General features: G+C 52.0%; 2 protein-coding genes across 2 annotated transcripts in view; both read left to right on the forward strand.

The window, feature by feature from the left end:
- The window catches only part of LOC311182543 (olfactory receptor 7G3-like), a gene marked incomplete at both ends in the record, with an annotated part of 735,701 nt that overhangs the window by 706,448 nt on the left and 9,614 nt on the right, over positions 1-19,639 (forward strand). The window lies entirely within an intron of this gene.
- On the forward strand, positions 2,971-5,345 carry LOC311180563 (CD209 antigen-like protein E; the record flags this gene model as incomplete). The annotated part of the gene is made up of 7 exons (XM_084248491.1): positions 2,971-3,010; positions 3,313-3,399; positions 3,670-3,732; positions 3,982-4,059; positions 4,254-4,508; positions 4,682-4,835; positions 5,204-5,345. 7 exons carry the CDS (start codon positions 2,971-2,973, stop codon positions 5,343-5,345), a joined length of 819 nt encoding a protein of 272 aa, XP_084104617.1.

Raw genomic sequence — 19,639 nt, forward strand, 5'->3', positions numbered from 1 at the left:
TGTCTCGTCTGCCCTGTACTTTTCCCTGTACCTCCCCAGGCAGCCAGGGGGAAGTGGTTGGCACAAGGAAGAGAAATATATACTGTATTAATAAGAAGGTCAGTGCCTTCATTTCCAGATGAATGAAGGAATAAACAAGATAAACGGGAGCAGCTGGGCCTCCCTGGTGGCGAAAGGGGTTAAGATACAACCCATGAGGCTATCCGCAGCCACTGCAGCATGAGTTCAATCCCCAGTCAGGGGGCTACTCACATTGTGCAGCAGACCTCTCCTATCTCCGCGCTGCTCCCCTAAGCAGTGTATTTCAGTGGATCCACCTGTTCTGTTCCCCACTCTGTCTCTGGTGAATCCTCTCACCCCCCACACCTCTGGTTTATACTCCAGTTGGGAGGACGGTTGTATGCATAAATAAACCTTTAAAAAAAAGGGCGGGGGGAGCAGCCTTCTTGTGTTCCAGCAACGAGCATTTGGAAATGAAAGAGGAGACAGCTCATCCTCCCAGGAGAAGGCAAACTCCTGAATATGAAGAGTGGTCATAACAAGAATATGAATAAAACAAATAAAGACATGTAGTGTGTCCCCAAGAAAACTCAAAAATGTAGTCCAGTTCTACTAAAATGGATCTATGAATTCAATGCCATCCCAATAAAAGTTCTGGAGTTGTTTTATTATAGCAAAATATACTTAAAATAAATATATATCATTTTAACCATTTCTAAACACACATTTCAGTGGCAATAAGTACATTCACAGAGTGCAGTATAACCCCATCCCTCTTCAGGACTTTTCCATCCCCCCGAACTGAAACACCCCCACTCTCATAGAACCTGGCCCTTGCCATTCCACTTTCTGTCTCTGTGAACTGGACTCTCCATATATCTCATATAAATGGATCCTAAATAGGTTATTGAGTATTTTTCAAATTTATTATATTGAAATAATTTTATATTTAAAAATGAGTGGCAATGATGGTACAGAGTTCTGCATACCCTTCCCTCAGCTTTCTCTAATGTTAACATGTTCTATTACCATCATCCTTTTATCCAAAGGCAGACATTTATATTGGCACAACACTATCACTCAAGTACATCTTTCTTTCATTTGCACTTTGATCCGCAGCGTCCCTTTCTTGTTACAGGGCCCCATGTTGCATCCATCACTGTATTTGCTTGCTAGGGCTGCTGTAACAAAGACCACAGACAGGGAGGCTTAAAAACAGAAACAACATTGTTTGTCTCCTCTCAAATACCTGATGTGTGGAGAACCCCGTTGCTAGGTAATAGGATCGTACACCATGATCAAGTGGAATTTATTCCAGGGGTGCAAGGTTGGTTCAACATATGCAGATCAGTCAATACAAATCTCCACATCAATGAAAAAAAGAATAAAACTGTATAACCATCTCAACAGACATGGAAAAAACATTTGACAAGATCCAACACCCATGTATGATAAAACTAAATAAAATGGGCATAGAAGGAAAGTATCACAATATAGTAAAGGCCATAGATGACTAACCCACAGTTCATGTTTATATTTAACAATGAAAAACTGAAAGCTTTTCCTGTAAGACAGGGAATAAGACAAAAATGCCCACTATTGTCACTCCTACTCAACATACTATTAAAAGTTCTAAAGCTATCAGATATGAAAAATAAGTAAAAGTCATCCAAATAGAAAAGGAAGAAGTAAAGTTGTTGATATTCACAGAGAGACGCCATGAAAAACCTACAATACACAGATAAATATAAAAAACAGTAAAAATGTATATTTTGTGTGTAACTCCTTTATTTTCCTCTCTGATTTAACAGACAATTATGTTGCACAATGCAATAGATATAGTTAATTAATACAGCACAATAATTAGAAATCTAATTGGATGCCTATACATGTATAAAGATGTAATGTGTGATCATAGCAGCATAAAAGGTGGACAAAGAAACTATATGGAGCAAAGTTTTGTATACTTTTGAAATTAAGTTGGAATTTATTAGAATTTGGATTGTTATAAATTAACATGTTAATCATAAAGGCAGCCACTCACAAGGGATTAAGCGTCAGCACTATGAAGTAATCCACAGCAACTGCAGCACGAGTTCGATCCCCAGCCAGGGAGCAATCCACATGGCACAGCAGACCTCTCCTGACTCACCCGCTGCTCCCCTCAGCACTGTATTTCAGTCAGTCTGCCTGTTCTGTTCCCCACTCTGTCTCTGGGGAATCCTCTCACTCCCCCACATCTTAGGCCTGTACCCCAGTGCTTGTATGCATAAATAAATCAATCTTAAAAAAAAAGAAAGAAAAACAGCTCAGTGTAGTGGTTATAGAAGGGACACAGGGGTCAGCTTCCTGGGTCCAGCTCCCAGCACCACTACTTATCAGCTGTGGGTCTTCAGGCAGTTGCTTACCCTCTCTGTTTCTCAATTTCCTCCCCTATAAAGTAGGATAGAAACTGTACCATTATCACAGGCCTATTGTGAGAATTGTCAGTACCCCCCAGACCAAGACCACCAGATCCACACCAGTAACTGATCAAATTCAGATTTAGCACAGGGTGCAGCCTGGGAGAACACACCCCATGGGGAAGTGTGGGGCCCATGCTAGGGGCTATCACGACTGCGGATCGATCCGTCTATGTCTGTTTCTATCACCTGTATTAGATCTCACGGGAATAGTATAAAGCAGGGCAATTTCTCACAGCTGAGGAAACTGAGGCTTCAATTAGGTGAAATTCTCAGGACTGAGTAGAGGCAAAACAGGGCCTTCTAGATGCCCCACCCTCCCAGCTGTGTCGGCATTTCAGGTCTCCCCCAACTTTTCTGGGAGGAAGTGGAGTCCACATCCAGTTCCCTGTTCTTTCCAAGCTGAAGAGCAAGGATCTGCGGAGCAGCTGAGAGGGCAACGCCCGGGGCTATCGATACCAAAGCCCGGAGAGGAGGCACCGGGCAGGGAGGGCAGGGAGCAGGGAGGATGGCTGAGATGTACAAAGCCATGGAGCTGGGCGACCAAGGTGAGGCTGGGTGGCGGTTGGGAGGACGGTCCCCAGGGTCCTGGGCTGTCCAGGGCTGGCCTCCAACCCGCAGTCCCGAGAGCTGGGCTCGGCAGGTGTCACAGCTCAGCTGAGCGTGTTTACTCCTTCTAGAGAACATGCTTGGGGCCCAGAGGTCTGCTGGTCCGCTTGGCTACTTGAGAAGACTGGCAGGTGCGAGGGCGGAGGCTGAGGATGGGCGGGAGGCTGGATGCCCTCTGCAGCTCGGGCAGTGGGCAGGGTCTGTCCTGAGCTCTCAGCTCTCTCTGTCCCGGGTCCCTCAGGGTATCTGACGCGGGGCTCCCTTTCTCTGGTGCTGCTTCTGGCCTCTGTGGGCCTCTTCCTGTTCCTGGTGACCATCCTGGTTCAAGGCGAGTCAGGGGCTGGGCGTGGGGTCCCGGGTCCCTTTGGGTTTCCCTCTGGCACGGCCTTTGCCCTCCCACGGTCCTCGGAGGCACGGAGGCTGCCGTGTCGGGCTCGTGTCCCTCCGGTGTGATCGTGGCGGGTACTGCCCCTCCGGGCCTGGGTGTGAAACGCCGCTCATGCCGCGTGGGAGGCTCAGCCGGGAGACACGTGGGCACCGGAGGGCCCAGGCCCTGCTGTCCGGCGCGCGCGAAGGGGGCTTCTCTGCTCCGTTGCAGTGTCCAGGGTGCAGCAGTCCCTGCAGAGGGAGGCCGGGGGCCGCCGGAGGAGCCTCAGTGCGGGTAAAGGGCTGGGCCGTGTCTGGGGCGCAGCGGAGGAGGCTCTGCGGCTGCGGGCCGGGCAGGCTCGGGCTCAGGGGCGGCGGGAGGCGGGGAGCGTGAGGGGAGCAGGTGGAGTCCGGCCCGTCCCTCAGAGCCTCGGCTCTCGTGTGGAAGGGTTCTGGCGTCAGGGGGAGAGTCAACTAACGTTCTTCCGGACAGTCCACCCCGAGCAAATAGTGGGCGCTTAAAAATTGAGCCCTTTCCTTCCAGTGGCCGTTTCCCAAGAGCAGATACGGGCAGACCTGGCGACGCTCCGCCAGCAGCTGGCCTGGATGAACGCCAGCCTAGGTGAGGTCAGACGCCCCGGCGGGGGCAGCTGGGGGCAGCGGGGGGCTGTGGCCACCGTCTAGGCTGCCCAGTGTGAGGAGGGCAGGCGGAGCTGGGAGCCTCCTCTTGGGCCCTGGGGACAGAGCTAGCAGGGCCAGGCTGGGGGTACCCAGATGCAGGGCCAGGGGGCGCGGGAGCCAAGTGACCTGTCTGACCCAGTGCACCCTCCTCCCCAGTCAGCTTGTGCCGGCCCTGCCCCTGGCACTGGGAGCTCTTCCAGGGAAGCTGCTACCTCTTCTCCCGGTCCCAGCGCACCTGGGAATCTTCCGTGTCCGCCTGTGAGGACATGAGCGCCCAGCTGGTGGTGGTCAACACTGCTGACGAGCAGGTGCGCAGGTCCCGCCTGGGGCTGGGCCTCTGGTCAACACGCTGTTTCTGCACCTTCTCTACCCCTCAACAGTGGAGGCCCTGTGGGTAGTTGGTGGTGGGGCGAGACGCAGTCAGAGAAGGCTTCCTGTAAGAAGTGCCACGGTGGACTTGAGAAGCCCTTGAGCCCTCTTTCAGATGAGAAGGGACGACACAGGAAGGCTAGAGAGCAGAGAGTACCCCCGTAGGAGGCTTGCTACCAGCTGGTGGTGTTCAGGGGCCTTTCTCCTGTACCCCCGCCCCCGCATCTCCCCTCAGAAGTTCCTACAGTCTTGGGAAATAAGAAATGAGAAGCGCACCTGGATCGGCCTCAGTGACCGCCACACTGAGGGATCGTGGCAATGGGTGGACGGCACACCTGTGGGTCTCAGGTAACCGCCCTCCCCCAGGCCGTGGCCCGAGAGGGGTGAGCAGGGAAACGTCCTACACCCCACCCCAGGGCTGCTCAGACTCTGGGCTGGAAAGAGTCACCCGAGGGGCTGGTGGAAATGCAGGGCTGGCTCCTCCCCCGGTGGGAGTGTGAGCTCTGACTCAGGCTCGGCTTCAGGGAATCCCAGCACTGACGGAGCCTGAGCTGAGTCTGCCGTGAGGAAAAGCCTGCCTCTGAGTCCCCCACCTGCCTGGGGCTGGACTTGCAATTTTGCAGCCAAGTGGCAGCAAGTGTGGCCCCAGGGTGCTGCCCAAGGGTGCAGGGACAGTGGCTGGGGGGCGGGGCTCACAGCTCTCATGGTGGTCACAGCTTCTGGAAACAAGGAGAACCCAACAACCACGGAGACGAGGACTGCGTGGAGCTGTACAATGACGGCTGGAACGACAGCTTATGTCATTTAGAAAAAGCCTGGATCTGCGAGATGCCCTCATCTCCCTGCCCTGTCCCCTGAGGGACACTGTCCCTGCAGCCCCCCCTCCTGCCCCCTCCAGCTGTGATTAGGCAACTTGGGCTTGTCCTGCCTGCTGCTCTGGGCCCCACCTTCTTCTGTTTCCTCTTCCTAAACTGAGATCTTTAGGGCCTCCCCGGTGGCACAGCAGTTGAGCGCCAGGTTGAGAAGCTGCCTGCAGCCTCTGCAGTGCTGGTTCATTCCCGGCCACAGGCGAGGGTCCCACGTGGCACGCAGACCTCTCCTGCCGTGCCCGCTGCTCCCCTCAGCAGTGTATTTCGTCATTCTGCCTGTTCTGTTCCCCGCTCTGGCTCTGGTGAGTTCTCTCACCCTCCCCCACCTCTGATTGTACCCAGTGCTTGTAAAAATAAAAAAATTAAAAAATAAAATAAAAATAAAATAAACTGAGATCTTTAGGTCCTGAAAGACCCTGAGACACGCCTCCTCCTGCTCCATGCCTACCCCACACAGGCTAGAGACACCCCTCTCCTTACTGTGGGCTCAGCCTCCTCAGGCCCGACCCCTCCCTTAAATAAAGTCCCCATTGCATGTGTGTCCCGCTGGGCTTCCTGTCACTCCTTGGGTGCCGCTTCAGTTTCTGTAGTTTGATAGTGTGTTTGATGCGCGCTAGGACGTTGTTTTTGCTCGGTGTTTTTCTCTACTACCATGTATTTTATTTCCCACACACAATTTTCGATCAATTTGTTATTTTTGGTGGGAATAGACATAGTCATATATGTTTGTGCATGTTTGTACGTATGTTCTGTTCATTAATGAGCCAGTGTCCTTCAGTAAGGCTTGATGATTTTCTTCCCAAATTGCATGAAGCCAATGGAACCACGCGCAAAGATTAGAAGGAACATCTCAGGCTCACGAGGACTGGGTGGTCTGAAGCCCACCATCATGGCCCTGGAACATGAGCAAGAAATCGCTTCTGTTGCTCTGATCTGCATGGGGCTGTCGTTCCTGCGGCACCGTGTGGCCTAAGCTGACAGATACAGGCAACATGTCTGGTGAGATGCCCCCACGTCCAGCGGTAGCCCCTGAATGTCAGTGGAGCCTCCCTGCTCACATGCAGGGTGGCCAGGATGTCAGAGAATGATGACCCCCCACGGCCCCAGAGCAGCCCTTTCAATGACTGGTGTGAATGAGCGGCTCAAGCCCCCGCTGGCCCTTGGGGAAGCAGGACTGGGCCTGCAGACCCGCAAAGCTGGCTTGCTTGTGAACACACCCTTCTGTGTTCCCTTCCCTTCCGCCTCACTTCCCCCTGCCTCGGACCTCCTCCCAAGGGGAGCACACTGCGCCCCCAGCCCGGTGTCAGCAGAGGGAGCACACGCTAAAACACAGACTAAATATAAACTGCCCTCCGTCATAAAAAGTTATGAGTTTGGGCCTCCCCTGGTGGCGCAGCAGTTGAGCACTGGGCTGCGAGGCTGCCCGCAGCCTCTGCAGCGCCGGTGTGTTCCCCGGCCGCCAGCAAGGGTCCCACACACACACACAAAAAGTTATGAGTTAGAGGAGCAGGTACTTCTTTTACTTTGTACTTTGAAATAATTTTAGACTTCCAGAAAAGTTGGAAAAATAGTCCCAGAGCTTCCATACACTCTTTTTTTTTTAAGATTTATTTATTTATACAAGCACTGGGCACAGTCAGAAGCGCGGGAGGGTGAGAGAATCCACCAGAGCCAGAGCGGGGAGCAGAGCAGGCAGAAGGACCGAAGTACACGCTGAGGGGAGCAGCGGGCGGCAGGAGAGGTCTGCGCGCCTTCCATACACTCTTCAGCCAACTTCCTCCCCTGTGGACTCAAGAAGCACAGTATCTTGTCAAAACCAGGAAGCGCTGAGATGTAATGAGTAACTCAACGACAGACCTGGGGCCTCCCCTGGTGGCGCAGCAGGTTGAGCGCAGCGCTGTGAAGCTGTCCTGGACGCAGCCTGTGCAGCTCAGGTTCGATCCTGGCCTGCCGGCGAGAATCCCACTGGCGCAGCAGACCTCTCCTGTCTCCCTGCTGCTCCCCTCAGCAGTGGATTTCGGTCAGTCTGCCCGTTCTGTTCCCCGCTCTGTCTCTGGTGAGTCCTCTCACCCTCCCGCGGATCTGGCCTGTACCCTGGTTCTTGTATACATGAATAAATAAATCTTTAAAAATAAATAAATAAACTACAGCCCTGACTTGGTCCTTTTTTGGCTCCAGATGCTGCAGAGCGTTTCCTTGTCATGTCTCCTTATTCTCCCTGCTCTGTGACTGTCTTTTCTGTCTTTGGTGCCCTAGACTTTTTTTTTAATTAATCCCCATCAATTAGTCTATTGACTGTCTCTCAATTTCAATCATCTGGGTTTTTTCCATGATTAGATTGAAATTATCCTTTTTTCAAAAAGGGACCCACACAGGGATGCTGTGAATGACCCATCTAGGACATGTATGCAGGCATGTTTATCACCCCTCTGCTGCCGACAGTGGTTACTTTCACCTTCTGATCATTATCAGGGATGCTGCCGAGAGCGTGAGCGAGGGTGTGTTGTACACGCAGATGCTCAGCACGTGTGTGGCAGCGCAGGGATGGGAGTAGAGGCTCTGCTCTGGCGCAGGGCCCTGGGAGCGAGTGCGGCCACGCCCGTGTGCAGGGAACATGATGTATGATGGTCGTGATTTTGCTGTGAACCTAAAGCTTCTCTGGGCTGCAAAGCCTACTGGAACCATCAATTTGGCCTTCCTCATAGAATGATCTCAATGAACAACTGTAGGAGGAATGAAGGAAATGGGGAAGTACCAGGGTTACATGCTAATCATTACTGCAGCCAGCAGCCAAGGATGGAGGCCACAAAAAGGGTAAGATTTCGGAGAAGTGGAAGATTTTCGTCACCTCAGAGTATGTCCTGCCCCAGGATATTTACTTATAACCACGGTCCCTTTAACACACGGTCACATATGATTTACTCGCCTGCCTCTGGAAGGAAGAGCTCAGTTCCCCTCACGCTGAGAGCAGCTGACTTAGCGGCTCACCTCACAGCCCCTGAGGGAGCGCACGGGCAGTGGTGGGTGGAGCCCCCTGGCCTGTCCGCTCTCCACTTCCTCCAAGATGGTGACCGCCATACCGGCGGGGCGCGAGAGCCCCGCGCCCCTGAGCAAGGTCCAGGGCGCCCAGTGGATGGACAGACCCGCTCAGCTGCCAGTGACGGAAGGACTTGGGGAGCGGGACAGGTCGGCACCCTGGGCACGCGCTTTGGGCAGATCGGGGTGAGCCGGCTAACCCAGGCCTGGCTGAGGGTTGGATTCCGGGGCTTACAGGGCACATGCCAGACCCGTGCTCCGTTTGGACCCGGGGTGTGTCCAGGTTAGACTCGGGCAATAAACACGCACGACCCTGAGGACAGAGGGTGTTTGGGGGTGTTAATACAACAGAACCCACTGGGGCCTTTGGTGCAGCCTGGCTTTATCCATAGGGACTTTTGATGTGAATTCACCCTGCACTCCCCAAGTTTCCCGCTCCTATCCTGGAGGCCTGGGGCTCTCCCAGAATTTCCAGCAGAGACGGAGGGGAGTGGTGGGGCAGCTGAGCGAGTCCAGAGCCACGGACTGCGGGGCCCGGGCCGCCTTGCTGAGAGCATCACCGAGCAGGAAGAGGGAGTGGCCACCAAGCTCCTGGTCTGACGGCTCGTCTAGCTCCTTAGCCAGACAGCCTCGGCTTCCCAGGCAGCTCCTGCTGCGGCTAGAGCTGGTGCCCCAGGCCCGGGGGCCGCCTGAGTCCAGGACAGATGAAGATCTGCTGGACTGCCGGGTCCGTGCAGGCAGCGCGGAGAAGGGGAGGCCTCCTGCTGCGAGGCCTTCCCTCTGACTGGGCTGCTGGGACCAACGCACACTTACCCTCCCCGTCTGGAGTCAGAAGTGACCCCAGCAAGGGGTCACCAGCGCCAGAGCTGCCCTGCAGCTCCAGGGGGGGATGTGTGGCCTCGTTTTCTCCATCTTCAAGAGCTGCCTGCTCCCCTCCTGGCTCACGGCCGGTGCTCTGTCTCCCAGGCCAGGGGGCGGCCTCTGGCCTCGTGGCCAAACTGTCCTGCTCTGTAAGTCCCTCTCCGCCCACTCTACAGGGCAACTGCGGTTGCTCTGAGGCCCAGCCAGGCCCCCTGAGACGGGCTCCCGCAGCACTGCAGGCAGCTGTGGGGTGACGGCCCCGTGGGGCGGTGCGGGCAGACAGAGGCTCAGCTCCCAGCAAGGCTGCCTGATGGACTCCCACAGGCCCAGGTCCCCTAGATGGACTGCCCAGCCTCTGACCAACCGACTACAAACTCGGGGGGTTCTCATGAAGCCTCTGGCTCCATAATTCACTAGAATGACCCACAGCACTCAGGAAAGTGTCCTGGAGACAGTTTTATTCTAAAGGACACAAATCTGGACGAGTCAATAGAGCAGACCCCAAGGTGAGGGCCAAGAGGGGATCAAAGACAGCACCCCCGGGTGGCTCCCCACAGACAGGGTGACATGCCCACCCCTGGGAAGCCCTTCTGAGGTGGGGTTTCAGGATGTCTGTGGAGGTTCGCCACCAAGGACTGAGGGCTCAGGTCCCTGGCCACATGGGGCAGCTTCATCCTGACCCCCTGCCCTGGAGGTCAGGCAGCTGAGGGCCCCACCCTCTCGGTTGGTCTTTGAGGTGTGTGCACCCCCCCCAGCCATCTCCCAGGGCAAATTTGGGTAGGGTCAGAGGTAACAAAGCTTCTGCTATCACTGGGGTCCCTGAGAGTCAGGGCGCGGAGTCCAAGCACACACCTGGGGCCCAGAGCTTGGTGGGGGTTAATGCTGGCCTGGGGACTCTTGGTCCTAGTCCAGCTCCCTGGAACCAGTGGAGACATCAGCGGGCTGAGGGCAGCAGAGACAGGCTGACAACCCCTGCCGGTGTCGTGAGCGATGGCCAGCACCACAGGGGCAGAGAGGACCCTGCCCTTCCCTGGGATGGCGCTGAGCGAGCACTGGCTGCAACTAGGGGGAAGGAACAGACCCCAGGATTAATCCAGAGCCATCCTGGGACTTTCCAAAGGCCTGCCTAGCAGGAGCAGACCCTTGGAGCCCGGGACCCCAGGACAGGCCCCAGGCCCTAGGGGTCTCGGAGCAGGGCCATAGAGAGCAAGGGAACTGGCCTGGAGACCCCGTCCTGGCACACGACTCCTGGTCCCTCCACAGGCCCTGCCTCCCACCGCCTGCCTCCAACCCGTCAGCCCTGAGCAAGTTCATGAAGACCCCAAATGACACGGTCAGGGTCAAGCCTCCCTCCTGGCCTCCTGTTCCCGGGCCCTTCCTGTTCCAAATATTACCTGCCTGGGAAGAAGGAGTCCCTGGGGCCTAATCCTGACCCCAGAACAGGCCATGGGGGGCGGTTCTGGGGGCTGTTCACCAGGGGCTTCCACGGTATCACGTGCCTGATATGCTGTGCTTTCGTGGGACAACAGCATGGGGCTGGGAGCAGGACGGGAGGGTCTCTGGTCCAGACAGGAGACGAATAGAAGGGCCGACGGCCGCACCACAAGCAGGGGGTCTTAGAGATGACAAGAGATGGAGCTTCAGCTGACCAAGGATGGTGGCAAGAGAAGCTGGAGAGAGGGAGGGACCTGGGCCAGGAGAACAGGCAGCCGTTCACCCACCCACCCGTGTAATCACTTCCTCCCCGGTGCTTCTCACACACCAGGCGCTGGGCTCCAGCGGAAAACCAGAGATCAGCGTCACCGGACATGAAGAAATCGGAAAAGCTTTACACAGGTGGAAGCGACCATCCTCAAAAGTGCATCGATTCCCTAGAACTTACATGAAATTCTAGAACAGGGGAGACTATTCTAGCATGAAGAGAAAACGGGAGCAACGACTCCCTGGGAGCAGAGGCAGGATCGCCCGGGAAGGGTGCTGAAGGCACTTTCTGGAGCAGTTGAAAGTGCTGTTACCCCGCGAGGGCCCCACTTCACACAGGTGAGTGTGTCAAAGCTCCAAGAAAACGCACCTGGGGTCTTGTGTTTCATTCTGTCATTTTACTCAAAAGAAAACGGTAAGTAGACCGGCAAGCAGTGGCGCCCCTAATTAATGTTCCTCAGGCTGCAGCAACCAGGAAGAAGGGGCCAGATGTTGCCACTTTATGTGGCGCATGAAGAGCAAGCTGGACAGGGCTGCGTGGGTGAGCTGGTTTGTGATAAGGCAAGTAGAGCCGATACCACGGGCAGACTCTGAGGATAGCGTCTTCATTCTAGAACCCAGCCTTCCTCCGCACTTGAGGCTTAAGGCCGTCCTCAGGAAGCCTGGCTCCAGGCCATTGTTGCTGCCTCCTGGGGTCCCAGTGTGCAGGGGCTGGGGGCAGTTCAAAGAAATGTGCCTGGGACAGCCAGTGGCCAGCAGAGGGGCCAGTGACGGAAGTGGGGCAAGCCTGGGAGCTGCATTAGGTTATGAGGTCAGAGCTGTGGAGGTCCAGATCATGAGGGCAGGGGCGGGGTAACTGGAAGGATTTTGCCTCATTCCAGTGTGGCGGGAAGTCAGTGGAGGGTTTCGAACAGAGGCGTCGCAGCTATCCAACTTTTGTTTGAAGGAATCAGTGACTTGTGGGGTGATCGGCTAAAGATGGACAAGGTGGTAGAAACCTGGTTAGAAAACCACTGCAGCTTTCAAGTTAGATACAGCTGTGGCCAGGTTATTAGGGGGCGGCTTGAGATTTAGCCCATTGAAAAGTATGGTTGATTCCTTTTCACTTCTAGCCGGTGATCCTTTGTATTTTTTTTAAAGATTTATTTATTCATACAAGAGCTGGGGTACAGGCCAGAGGTGTGGGAGGTGAGAGGATTCACCAAAGACAGAGTGGGGAACAGAACAGGCAGACTGAAATACACTGCTGAGGGGAGCAGTGGGTGAGTCAGGAGAGGTCTGCTGCACCAGGTGGGTAGCTCTCTGGCCGGCTGGGGATCAAACTCATGCTGCAGAGGCTGTGGATAGCTTCATAGGTTGCATCTTACCCCTAGTACCACCAGGGAGGCCCCAGATCCTTTGTATTATTACCTCAATTTGGTTACCCTTTCTACTGCAGGTGTGCAGTTTTCATTTTTCCCTGTTTTGAACAGTGTTGCATTAAGAAAATTTGTGTTTTGGCAATTGGCGAATTTTTCCAGAATTGTAACATTGTGGGGTTCCAAGATCTGTGCATGTTCAGCTTAAATGGGGTCATTTAAGTCGTTTCCACACTGGTTATATAATAGTACCTTTTTCTGTATGTTAGCATTTAAAACAGGTTTTAGGGGCCTCCCTTGTGGTGCAGGCAGTTGAGCGCAGCGCTGAGAAGCTGTCCACAGCCTCTGCAGCGATCCCTGCTGGCCTCAGAGCAACCCACATGGTGAGCTGACCTCTCCTATCTTGCCCACTGCTCCCCTCAGCAGTCTATTTCAGTCAATCTGCCTGTTCTACCTCCTGCTCCGCCTCTGGTGAATCCTCTTACCCTCCTGCACATCTGGCCTGTACCCTGGCTCTTGTATAAGTAAAATAAATCTTTAAAAAAAAAAAACAGGTTTTACTGAAATACAGGAAAGTGCTTAGTTCATGAAAATACGGCTCAGTTCTCACACACATGCAGTCAGGCCAGAAGCAGCACGACTCCTGGCCCTGATGCGTCTTGCTGCGTGCAAAGGGTTCACGCTTCCTGCTTTCCACAGAAACCGATATTCTGGCTCTTGGCAGCACGTCCCGGGCTTTTTGTTCTGTGCTGTGCAGAGGGAACCGTGCAGTGTAGGTTCTTTCGTGTCTGTCTGAATTCGCCCAGTTTTCTGACCTTGGTCCATATTGTATTGTTACAGCTCTAGCTATTGTGTTTCAGTATTTGAATGTTTCACTATTTGGTAGACAATAGTGTATGTTGGTAGACATTTTACTTTTAACTTTGGGCTATTGTGAAAAATGCTTCTATGAGCATATTTTAATATTTGTGAACATGCACAAATGCATGTTTCCCGGCGACCTTAGACTGCAGTCACTGGGCCGTGTGGGACTCACATTTGTTTTCATAGATGACGCCCGTTTTCCAAAGTGGTGGTTGTGCAGATTTGTTTTCCAGCAAATGTAGTTAGACAAGATGATCTAAAGTTACCTGTCTTTCTCTCATTGATTTATATATTCCGATGTGAGCCTTATGAATTAAGGCATTTCCCCCACTCTGTGGCTTGCCCTTTTTGTGTTTTTGATTCCATGTTGTCTGATCTTTATTAATGTCTGATCTTTATGGACCGCACACCTCTTCCTGTATAAAAAATACTTGCCTCTCCTGAAAGCAAGAAGATATTCTACATTTTTTTCTATAAGTCTCACTGTTTTAATATGTTCATTTTTCTAAAAATGATAGAATGGATTTTTTGGTGTTGTGTGAGGTAGGATTATTTATTTTTCCGAATTGACCCCGCCTCATTTATTTAAAAAAGTACATCTTTACCACAGTGATTTCAGGTGTCGCTTTCGTCATATACTGAATTCCATATGTGGTTGCTCCAATGCTGGACTTTGTTCTGGTCAGTTTGTTCATGTCCCGTGCCACAGTGTTGGAGCTACAGTGGACTTTGTAATAAGTTGTAATATCTGGAATGTCTAGTTCTACCTTGTGAGTTTTCTTTATCAGTGTTTTCCTAAGTATTCTTGCTTTTTTTTTATAGAGGCATGTTTTATTTATTTTATTAGTTTGTTTTGTTTATACATGCACTGGGTACAGTCAGAAGTGCAGGAGGGTGAGAGAATTCACCAGATCCAGAGCGGGGAGCAGAGCAGGCAGAAGGACCGAAGGACACTGCTGAGGGGAGCAGCGGGCGGCAGGAGAGGTCTGCGCGCCATGTGGGACCCTCCTCCTGTGGCCTGGGAGCAGCCGGGGATCGAACCGGCGCCGCAGAGGCCGCGGGCAGCTTCGCAACCTAGCGCTCAACCACTGCGCCACCGGGGAGGCCCCAGTATTCTTGCTTTTTTTAAATGGACTTTCCCATTGTCCACCTCCATAAAACTAACACGGTATTTTTATTGGAATTGCCTTGAATTTATAAGTTAACTTGGGAGAACTAACATCTCTAAAATGTTAAGTCATTATCCACGAGCAGGGGATGACTTCCTATTTGGTTTAACTTTATTTCATGTTTTTCAGGAGTGTTAAAAAAACCTGTTTATACAGGTTTTGTACATTTCTTGTTAAATTTTCCCTAAGTATTTCATCTCTTATTATAGAGTAGGTGGTTTCTACCATTTTACCTTCTGGTCACTGTTTCTGTATCTTAAAGTTACCAGTCTTGTGTTTTAATTTTCTACTTAATGGAATTTTTAGTTTTATTATTACTTTTCTTGTAAGGCCATCCCCAAGGAGGTGATGTTCAACTTGGAACAATCAATGAAAGCTGTCCTGAAGTGATGCAAGCGAAGTGGGGGCTTGTTTCTGGTGGTCAGGAGCAGATTTGAAAACTATTGCAAATCCTGAATGCAAAGGCACAGGAAAAAAATCCCATTGCCATATTAGAGGAGAATCCTCTATCTGATGTAGGATAGAAAGCTGGAGGGGTAGCACTGAGCGATGACATAGTACTGACACAGCTGCATTAGCACCTTCTATATCAGCCTCAGATGTTAATTAGAAGTTGATGGAAATTAATTGATGTTTGATGTGATTTGCAGTTTAGAAAAGCAACCCACACCCTTGAGTGTGATGAAATGAAGGTGACCTGTCCCTGCTGCATAATACACTACCCCAAACCACCAGGACTTTTGTGCCCACCCTGATGGCCCTCGTGGGCCTTGGGCATGGCTAATGATTATTGAGTGCTTATGCCAGAAATTTGTGAGCTCTCATGTGTAACATTCACCCCACACCACAACTCTCAGGCTGTGTGTTGTCATCCTAGCAGGTGAGGACACAGGCACAGCAGCTCAGTGATGTGCATAGTACATGCCATTAGTAAGTGGCAAAGACAAATGTGAACCCAGAGTCCTCATAACCACTGTTTTGCCGCCCCTCGAATTATGGGTGCTCTGCACGCTGGGATGGGTGGCAGCATGGGGTGAGGACAGGGCTCTGAAATGCTGACAATTTTTATTCAAAGCAGTGATAATGTGAGCTACACTCCCCAGCATGGGGTAACATTGGTATTCGGCAGTCTCTTCCTGAACACACAGGGTTTTGTCATGTTTCTTCTCAGAGAAGAAGATCATGGGCCTAGGATTATAGTTTCAGGTTCTTTACATTCCTGTGGTGTGTCACTGTCATCGCCCATACTGATGCCTCAGAGAGGGACATGCGCCCACAGTCATTAAGCTAAGAAGGGGTGGGTTCAAATTTAGGCCCATGATCTGAATGAGACAAAATATTGTCTTCCTGCCCCTCTGAAAGAATAAATAACAGCCTTGAGGGTTACAGTGTCAGCTGGTTAAAGGTGATATTTCTGAAGACCCACATATTTTATTGAGGCAAAACAGGTTTGCAGCATCCTTTATGACTAGATTATAGGGTCTCCCCTTTGGGTGTTCTCAACACACCATACCCAGCTCCAAAGGCTCCACAGTCTTTGACCACAGCCCACGGTGCTCCCTCCCCACTGCCTGCTTGACCAGCAGGAGCCCATATTTTCATCCTGAAATGTTTTTCTATAACCACATTGAAATTCTGAAAACTAAAAAATATATATACCAGTTACTGCTCACCTGCCACAGAACAGGGAGGCAATTTCAGCAATGATTTTTTTCATTAGCTTCAGTTGACTGGTTCTGATAATAAAAGGGAGTGTGCACATCATAGAAATTTTAAAAAGTAAAATACAATGAACAATATTGTCAACTCTGATTTTTCCATCAAAGCACACATATTTGTATGAGTTAGCTTACTCTCTTCCTGGTCTTTTCCAGTATTGTTATTTGTGTGTAAGGGCAGTAATGAACTCCCTCCTGCTGACCAGGTCAAGAAACATAAAATCACAACACATCATAATCTTCTTCCTCCATCAAAATTATTTCCCTTGCTCTTCATTGCATCACCAAAGGATGTGTCATGAAATGTATAATTAAAACATGATTTTAATTTTGTCTAGTATTTAATATTTATTTATTATTTTGTATTTAACATTTAAATAAATCACATTATGTTTATTTTCTATCTTGGCACTTTCAACAATATGTAGGCAAGATTAATCCACATTGGATGCAGCAAGAGCCTAATTTCAGTGTTTATAATGTTCCCTGATGCAAAGTAATAATTTTTCCATTCTAGTCTTCATACACACAAGGATTGGAGAGAGCGTATTTCATTAATATTTTTCTTCTATGGTGGAATTATATTATCTCTGAGGGTTTATATTCTCCTTTCATCATTTAACTTTGTAACTATTTTCCTGCGACATTAAAAACTTAATAATTATTGTAGCTAACTGCTACATTTCATTTATGTATAGCTGTAAGTCACCATTCCATGGAGCTTTTATTTGGATTTTTTCCATTTATTACTAAAAAGAAAGTGCTGCTGAACATGTTTACATATATTTTATCTGTTTTTCAAAGCATTTCCTAGGTCATTTCCGAAATATAGAATGCCGATTCCTATTCAAAAATAAAAAAATTTAAGTTCAAACTTCTCTGCGGAACGGCGGTGTGAGGGAGAATTCATCTTCTCAGGAACGAAGGCGCGGAGGACGCGTCCCGGCCCGTCCTCCCAGCGTTTCCTCCCAGCGTTTCCTCCCCAGCTGCCGGCCGAAGAGCCCCACGCCAGCCACCCGCCTCCGCCTCCGCCTGCGCCTGCGCGGCGCCCCTCGGGGCGGTCCCGCGAGTCTCCGTCTGGGCGCGTTTCTCGCCCTCGCCGCCAGGCGGCGCCCCCGCCCCTGCGCGCTCTCGCCCCCTGGCGCTCCCCCCTCGGCCCTCAGCCCCGCCCCGCGTCTCTTCCCCGGCGGCCGCGCCCTCATCATCCTGTGCTCGGCCCCTTCCCCCGCCCCGCCCCTCCCGCGCCTCACAGCGCAGCGCGCCCCGCCCCGACCGCGTCCTCCCTGCGTCACCCCCACCCCCGGGCCACAGGACGGCGCCGGCCATTCCTGCCGCCTGCTTCTGCCCCAAGTCGCTCCTTCCTCCCGCCACTTCCATGTCAGCGCGCCTCGCCAACTGCGATTTTCCCACAATACCACCCCAGTCCACAAGAGGGCGCGCTCCGTCAATATACGCTTCCCTTTGCCCCTGGAGCCTCTCCTTCCTCCCGCCACTTGCGTGTCAGCTTGTGCTGCAGACCGCGATTTTCCCACGATACCACCCCAGTACACAAGAGGGCGTTCGCCGATTTCATCCACCCTCACTTTGGTCAGGGAGCCTCTCCTTCCTCCCGCCACTTCCGTGTCAGCTCCATTCAAGGACCGCGATTTTCCCACGATACCACCCCAGTCCACTAGACGGAGCTCTCCGTTTCACCTGCCCTCCCTTTGCCCCATGTGCCTTTCTTTTTCACCCCTTAGTAACAGGCCAGAAATTACGTCAAATACTGCTACGAATCTGAAAAAGCCGAGGAAAGAAAATTGCTGGAGAAAACAAAGCTAGGAAGAGATGCACAGCGCCGTCCTGCTGACACAGAAGTGGCGGGAGGAAGGAGAGGCTCCCTGACCAAAGTGAGGGTGGGTGGAATCGGCGAGCGCCCTCTTGTGGACTGGGGTGGTAACGTGGGAAAATCGCGACTAGTGGAATGGGCTAACACGGAAGTAGCGGGAGGAAGGGGAGTCTCCTGCGGCAAAAGCAGACGGGCAGGAACGGACGTCGCCGTCCTGTGGCCCGGAGGGAGAACGCGGGACCGGGACTGCGTGCAGAGCGCGTTGTGAGGCACGGCAGGGGACGGGGCGGGAGGGGCAGCGGCTGAGCGCAGGTAGTGGCTGGCGCAGCCCCGGGTCCTAAAACACCGAGAGGGATTGAGGCCCGCAGGGGAGCGAAAGGGCCCGAGCGCCGAAGCGCAGAAAAACGCCGGAGGGCGCCCCCCGTGGCAAGGACGAGCAACGCACAGAAGCGCGGGGACAGGAACGGCCCAGAACGGCCAAGCCCAGCACCGCCTTGGGGGGATCGTGGCGGGGACAGAGTGCGGGGCCCGAGGCCAGAAGCAGCAGCGCTGCCGCAGCAGAGATGAAGACGCAGCCCTGCACAGGGACAGGGCGGCCGAGAGTGCAGGCGGGGCCTGTGTGTTCAGCTCCGGGGACAGGGGGAGGGACATGTCGGCGAGGACGAGGCCAAACGCGGCCGCGCACCCGCTCCCGAGAAAATCGTTCCTACCACCCTTCAGAATTCAAAATGTTTTTATTTTCTCTAAATAGAAAGAGCGGTTCTGTTTTTGGGAGATGACCCAAGGAAATGCTTTGAAACATAAAAATCTTGACGTGTTAAAATGTTCACCAGCCCTTTCTTCACAGTAACACTGGTTGGAAACACTGGAAATGACCCCCCCCCCATGGTTAAATGATTACGGGGTAGACACGAAGGACATGGAGCAATTAAATCGATCTTCCTTTCCCCAATCATCAAATGAGAAAGACATAAAGGAAGAAACGCTTGATGAGCATAAATGTTGGCTGTTCTCCCTCCGACTGGCCTGGAGACTGAAGGCAAATGCTTTCCGGGAGAGGCTAAAGGAGAACAAATCAGTGTTTGTAAACGCCCGAGGCATGACTTAGATGCCAAGAAAATGCTTTCCGCTCCTGGCTCGTCCTGTAATGGAGAAAATAATGGGAACACGCCAAGGAGAACACAGTGAGGTCAACAACGTTGGCCTCTTACCCACAGACACGCACAGGCACAGGTCCACAGACATTAAAAGTAACAGAATACACAATTTTCTTATCAACAGAACATGTTACTGTGTGACACTGATAACCAGGGACTGACATTGTTTGCGTTTCTTAAACACACCAAGGGGATAAACACAGTGACAGCAATTAAATCCGAGGGATTGCTGCTGAGTCCTTTGTTTCCTCGACAGTTTTTGTTTTTGTTTTTGTATTTAGCATTCATGCTAAGATAGATTTTTTTCAGAAGGAATAAAGGTAAGTGTGTAAAATGCCTGTGAAATATAATGTAATGGAAACTTGCACAACAGGCCTGACCATTTCACAAGTAAAGGCCAACATGTCCAAAGGTGGGAGCCGTCATTGGCTAAATCACAGAAGGGAAGTGGTGGAGCAGTTGTGTCTGGAGAGGGTAGAGACAGCACGACGTGAGGCGGCTCAGGAAAGCAACCTGAAACACTAACACAAAAATTAAGCCAAATAGATGAAGGTGAGAGGCGGGGGCTCGCTTCAGCGGTCCTGCAGGGGG

This window comes from Talpa europaea (assembly GCF_964194135.1).
Source record: "Talpa europaea genome assembly, chromosome: 12".
Taxonomy (NCBI): Eukaryota; Metazoa; Chordata; class Mammalia; order Eulipotyphla; family Talpidae; genus Talpa; species Talpa europaea.